This window comes from Solanum pennellii, chromosome 12 (assembly GCF_001406875.1).
Source record: "Solanum pennellii chromosome 12, SPENNV200".
Taxonomy (NCBI): Eukaryota; Viridiplantae; Streptophyta; class Magnoliopsida; order Solanales; family Solanaceae; genus Solanum; species Solanum pennellii.
In genome coordinates, this window is record NC_028648.1 from 3,087,287 (window position 1) to 3,094,217 (window position 6,931).

The 6,931-nt window shown below is 32.2% G+C and overlaps 1 protein-coding gene across 1 annotated transcript; it reads left to right on the forward strand.

The window, feature by feature from the left end:
• The first annotated feature begins 3,194 nt into the window (after nt 1-3,194).
• On the forward strand, nt 3,195-6,931 carry LOC107007158 (EIN3-binding F-box protein 1-like). Its single transcript, XM_015205650.2, has 2 exons — nt 3,195-3,460; nt 4,320-6,931. The coding sequence occupies exons 1-2, from the start codon at nt 3,436-3,438 to the stop codon at nt 6,206-6,208; spliced, it is 1,914 nt and encodes a 637-aa protein (XP_015061136.1). The 5' UTR covers nt 3,195-3,435; the 3' UTR covers nt 6,209-6,931.

Here is a 6,931-nt window from a genome sequence, read left to right on the forward strand (position 1 = left end):
CATATTAGTTGATTATCTTACTGTCTCAGATTAATTCACCATCTTACTAAATTACGAAAACATTAGTTCAAATCTTTCTATATATATTACCCTTGCAATTAATTCTTTTTGAAATTTCTATATTTGTTTATAAATTTTTCAAATTTTTTTTAAAGGATAAATTAATAAAATTATGTTTTATTTATAATTTCTTAATATATTAGTGTTATTTTTGTTTCGAAGATTCAAACAAATTAAAACTTCTAAAAGAGGTTCACTTAATTGAGACGTATATAGATATATATATCAAAATTATACGTTCATTCATGCAAGTCATGATGATGACCCCCCACCCCCACTGAAATCATATACATATAATAACTTTTAAGCCACTTTTTTTTTTCCTTCATAATGATAATTCAAGATAAGAAGCACCGTAATTTAAAAGAGTCCGAAGCCTAAATGGTATAAAACATTAACAAAAATTTTAAAACGGTATATAAAATTTTATATTAATCAAAACGGTAAAATCGCTGAAATTTTATATACCGTTTTAAAATTTTAACATTTTATACCCTTTAGGCTCCGGACTCTAATTTAAAAGGTTGGTTAATAATTTTTTCTTATCTGGTGTTTAGTAGATGATAATTTTTTTATTATAGATAAAAAAATATTTTTAACTTAGATATCATACGATCGAATTTAATCAGTTGAGAATGAGAATTAATTTTTTTTGTGCAAGGGAGCACTTTAGTTTCCTTTATATTAAACACTATATTACAGTATATGAAAAATATTTTTTGCGTTATTTAGTTAACGATAATTAGTATGTTTTATAAATATTTTTAAAAAATTATAGTGATATTGAATTTAATAATATTTTAATCAATATTGATAAAAATTTTAACATGCTTTATTACGTATATATTGATTATCACTAAAAAAATATTTTTATTACAATAACATACCATGAATTAATTAATCGGACCAATGAATACGTTGATTCACATTATAAAATTATAAAAATATAGTGTTTCGAATGTCTAAACTAACATGGTGCCATTTTGGACTTCCAATTATTCATCTTCCACGCGTTCAAATGTGGTATTTTTCTCTTTTCATTAATCGTTATCGATGTATCTTTAAATAAAATTTTGAACTTTTCAATAAATTTGAGGTTATTTTAAAAATATATAATATTATTAAACTGTTATATTTTAAAGAAGACAAATTAACGAAATATAATCGTTTCTATATAGTTATCATTAATACATATATGAAATAATATTAGTACTAGACGTGACTCGTGAGTGACATTTAGTGATTAAAGTCTTGATTAATATATGTTCTGTTAATTAAAAATTAAAATGTATTTAAAAAATAGCCATTTGCCAAGTTGCGTTTTATCTTTCTGTCCTTTTCATTTTCCTTTTTTTTTTTTTAACAAAACAACTTTTTATTTTAAAATTTAAAGGACAAGTTCATTGTACTGCAAAAAATGCAAGCTGTTCTTTTCAGACTCTGTAGAAAACTGAATAATAATAATAATAATAACAATAATAAACATGCCACATTTCAATTTTTTTTATAAAATATTAAAAGATTGTAACACTTCATCATGAGTCAATCCACGTGGCAATTCCTTTTTAATGAGCTGTACTTCTAAATTATTCTTGTACATGTACAATTTTTACTTAAAATAAAAATGAAGTTTTATGCCAAATATTTGTTGAGAAAATAATAAATGCAAATTTATTTTAAATTGTAACTTACTTTGTTCCCAAATAAATATCGTTCTTCCTTTTTGAGAGAGGTTAAATTAATTTTAGAAGTTAAATTAAATTAATATATTAATAATGATATATATTTAATATAATTTTATCGGTGAAATTTGAGAAGTTATAGAAATAAAATATATTGATAGACCCTTGATCAATTAAAAAAAGCATAACTGAAATAGGATGGAATGAAGTATTGTTCAAAATTAAACTGAAATCAATAATTTAAATTTAAAAAAATTAGATTAATTTATTGTTAATGAGTTATTGATTCAGAGCCTGTTTGGTTCAGCTTAAAAGCTGGTCAAACTGACTTAAAAACTGGTTTTTGACTTATTTAGCTGTTTGGCAATACTCAAAATAACTTATTTTAAGTTAAAAAAAACTTATTTTAAGCCAAAAGTTAAAAGCTGGGGTAGGGGTGCTTTTTTTTTTTAGCTTATAAGCTGTTTTAAGTTGACCACATTTTTATCTTTTTGCCCTTAATATTTTTATACAATCTCCAAATTACCCACGTAACCCTAACATCTCTTTCTTCCATTTTTTCCATTTCACGTTCGGCATAGCAACTTCAGCACTTTTATCCAAACGCATAACTGCTTATTTTAAAAATAAGTTTCAGCACTTTCAAAAGTACTTTTTAAAAGCTGCTTTTATTAAGCCCATCCAAACGGGCCCTTAGTGGTGTCAGATAGAATTTTCTTGTATTGAGTTATCGATTTTTAACTATTTGAGTATTTTTCATAATGGGTTAACCGATAATTCGATAGTAACTGAATAGATTATACGTATAACATTCAGTATACAAAATCAATATTTAATTTCATACTTGTATAACATTCAGTATATAAAGTCAATATTTGTGATTGCTTCAAACTCTCAACTATTCTATAGTGTGTCAGTATTTTTCATTAATTTTTTTTGCATGAATCTTTATCATTAAACTGATAAAGATTAACGACTCATAAACTAATATTTTAATAGTTCTATAACAAGATACCAACATATCTATCAATGAATAACTAATAAGTCAAATCGCTAAATTATAAAACCATACCAAACAATACATAATTCTAATTGAACAAAGAATAACTATAACAACAAGATAAAATCTTTTTTCGAGAAAAATAGAAATTCAAACCTTCACAAGTGAAATAAAAAGTTAATTAATCAACTAATTGAGTTATTACGATTTTTTGAGTTCTACCAAAAACGAAAAAACAGGTAGAGCAAGTAACCAGTAACAGGACGGTGTTTTGCTGGTTCGAGGTACTGAGTACAGTCACAAGTGGCTTAGCTTTGAAGAATAACTGGAAATACCGGTTTTAGGGAATGATTCATTGAACTAACCAAATACATTTAATTTGTAAGAAATCTTTTTTTAAAAAAAATTATATTTATATATATATATACATTATACACATAACTTTCAAAAACAAAAAAAAAGAACCATTCTTTCTTTGTTCTCTCTCTAACCTCAATCTTTCTTCTCTCTCTATTTTTTTGCCCTACTCTGTTGGGGTTGTTAAAAAATCTGTATTTTTGAGGGTTCTTGAAAAAAAATTGGATTTTTTTCATCTGGAATGCAAATCTTGGTTAAAGATATAATCTGGGTTGTGTTTTTCTTGGTTCAAAATCTGATCTTTTTTGCTTTACAGTTTGGGATTGAAGAACAATCATGCCTACTCTTGTTAATTACAGTGGTGAGTTTCAAAAACTTCGTTTCTTTGTTATTTTAAGTTATGGGGTTGTTCATATTTCAATGAATTTTGAAGTTCAGTTACAGTTTTTTTGTTTTTTCATCATGAATTACTGAGATAGAGATTGATTTGTTATGTTTTAGATTCATATAATTTGTTAATCATGAATAAAGTTTATAAATTTATACAGTTACATGATTGTTGAGACTGAGAAGAAGATGAATTCTATTAAGGTTTAGATCCATGAATATAGTTTATAACTATGTCTAGGTGCATGATTGTTGATAACTTGAGATGAATATGGTTTATTAATTTACTGAAATGAAGATGATCTTTTAGGTTTAGATCCAATCATGTTCCTTTTTTTAAAAGGAAGTTCGTTTATGAGATAATAACTAAAAGTTGAGTGACTATCTAAGAAATTAACTCATATAAACTTTGTATAGATGCATGATTGTTGAGGTGAATATGAACATTAATTTACTGAAATGGATAAAAAAAGGGAAAAAAGTTGTGATAAGGCTATATATTTGGCTTTGAAGATTAATTTCTGTGTTAGATAGATCTTCTTTTGTCTTATGTTCTGAATCTATATTAAAGATTGGTAATATATTGAAGAAACTGTGGATTACTCTTTTGGGTTCTCTATCTAGAATGATCCATCTGATCTGATCTGAAGATGTATGTACATAATAGGTAGATCTAAAGCTTTAATTTACATGTGATGGTTGTTTATCTGTTGTGAAGTTGAAGTGAAAATTCATAAGAAATGGGCATATGGACTAGACAAAATTTAGTATGCTATAGCTTGTTGATTTAAGGGAAAATATAGCTGACAGTGTATGTTCTCCTTGGATTTCAGGTGATGATGAGTTCTACTCTGGTGGATCGTTTTGTTCTGCAGATTTGGGTCTCATGTTGTCTTTGGGTCATGCTGATGTTTACTGTCCTCCTAGGAAGAGGGCAAGAATTAGTGGCCCGTTTGTTGTCGAAGACCGATCAAAGGATCCATCTCTTGAGGTTCTTCCTGATGAATGCCTATTTGAGATCCTCAGACGATTGCCTGGAGGCCGAGAAAGGGGTGCAGCAGCTTGTGTTTCTAAGCGCTGGCTTACAGTGTTGAGTAGCGTGAAGAACTCTGAAATTTGCAGGAGCAAGAGCTATAACAATCTAAATGACGCTATAATGATCTCTAAAGATGAAGATCTTGAAGTTGAATGTGATGGATACCTTACCAGGTGTGTGGAAGGGAAGAAAGCTACTGATGTTAGACTTGCTGCAATTGCAGTTGGGACGTCTACCCGTGGTGGACTAGGAAAGCTTTCTATTCGAGGGAGTAACTCAGTTCGTGGTATTACTAATGTCGGTCTATCTGCTATTGCACATGGGTGCCCTTCTCTTAGGGTCCTATCATTGTGGAATGTTCCTTCTATCGGAGATGAAGGTCTCTTGGAGGTTGCAAGGGAATGCCATTCATTAGAAAAGCTAGATCTGAGCCACTGTCGTTCAATCTCCAACAAGGGTCTTGTTGCAATAGCAGAGAATTGCCCTAGCTTGACTTCATTGACTATTGAATCCTGTCCAAAGATTGGAAACGAAGGCTTGCAAGCTATTGGAAGATGCTGCACCAAACTACAGTCTCTTACAATTAAGGACTGCCCGCTTGTCGGAGATCAGGGAGTTGCTAGTCTTCTGTCATCAGGTGCTTCAATGTTAACAAAAGTGAAACTACATGGTCTAAACATTACCGATTTCTCGCTTGCTGTCATTGGTCACTACGGCAAGCTGATTACCAGTCTTAATCTTTGTTCACTTCGTAATGTGAGTCAGAAGGGATTTTGGGTCATGGGTAATGCTCAAGGCCTCCAGTCTTTGGTTTCTTTGACAATCACCTTATGCCAGGGAGCCACTGATGTCGGTCTTGAAGCCGTGGGAAAGGGATGCCCAAATCTCAAACATATGTGCATTCGCAAGTGTTGCTTTGTTTCTGACGGTGGTCTTGTTGCTTTCGCTAAAGAGGCTGGATCTCTCGATAGTTTAATCTTGGAGGAGTGCAACAGAATTACCCAAGTAGGTATCCTTAATGCAGTTTCAAACTGCAGGAAGTTAAAGTCTCTTTCCCTAGTGAAGTGCATGGGAATCAAGGATCTAGCTCTACAAACTTCCATGCTGTCTCCATGTGAATCTCTTCGGTCCTTGTCTATCCGAAGCTGTCCAGGATTCGGGAGCAGTAGCTTAGCTATGGTTGGTAAGCTCTGCCCCAAGCTGCATCAATTAGATCTCAGTGGGCTTTGTGGAATAACCGATGCTGGTCTTCTCCCACTCTTGGAGAACTGTGAAGGACTTGTTAAGGTGAACCTTAGCGACTGCCTGAACTTGACAGACCAAGTGGTGCTTTCATTGGCTACGCGACATGGCGAGACCCTTGAATTGTTGAATCTCGACGGATGCAGGAAGGTTACCGATGCAAGTTTAGTGGCAATTGCAGATTATTGCCCATTACTTATTGATCTTGATGTTTCTAAGAGTGCAATAACTGATTCTGGTGTAGCTGCTTTATCCCGTGGAGTGCAAGTGAATTTGCAGGTCCTTTCCTTATCAGGTTGCTCCATGGTATCGAACAAGAGTGTCCCTTCTCTTAAAAAGTTAGGAGAGAATCTACTCGGCTTGAATCTCCAGCATTGCTCCGTTAGTTGCAGCTCAGTCGAGCTTCTTGTGGAGGATTTGTGGAGGTGTGACATCCTCTCCTAAACCCACAAAGGGCACAAGGAAATGCATCGAAATGGTCAAAACGAATAAGCAGAAAGCTATATTGGTTCATTCAGCCTGGCAATTACAGAAGCAAACATGAGTGTTCTTTTTTTAGCCCGTATATATTCGTGGCTATCTAATACTTCAGTGTCTCGGTTGTTTTCCAGGACGCTATGGCATACATCTTTTTCCCACCATTTTTTGCAGGCTTCGTCAAATCGAAACCCTGTTTCAGCCATTTTTGGAGACTTACCTCCATCATGCCATGGTCTCCTGACAATACAGTCACCTAGTACTGAGATTAAAATTTTCACTCATGCTGCTCCTCCAAAGCCAGGCGGTTTGAATCATTCAGCTAAAACTGCGATAGACAAGATTCATCGCGCATTTGCCTCTTTTGTGCTTAGCTACATTGCAGGAATCAGACACTAGTTGTGTAGTTTTTTTCATGTTCAAGAGTCTTTAGTGTTTTCACTGTAAGTATTCTATTATGTGGTCTTTTAGTCTTTAGTTGCTTTGAGCAAATTTCTGTTGTTGTGGTGCCTGTTATTCCCAGGGGCTTGGCCATTACAACCTTGTATAGGTTGTTTTTTTAACCAGTCCCTAGTTTTTTGATAGGATTATCAATGTCCTATTTTTTACCAGGTTCCATATATTCAGATTTGTACTCCTTGCCACTATGTTTTTTTTATTATATATAATGAAGTAATAGTTTGTTTTGAA

Excerpts from the sequence above, each read along its gene's own strand:
- LOC107007158 (XM_015205650.2), top strand. The coding sequence starts at position 3,436 with ATGCCTACTCTTGTTAATTACAGTG. Across the intron at positions 3,461-4,319 it reads TACTCTTGTTAATTACAGTG|GTGATGATGAGTTCTACTCT; the intron begins GTGAGTTTCAAA and ends CTTGGATTTCAG.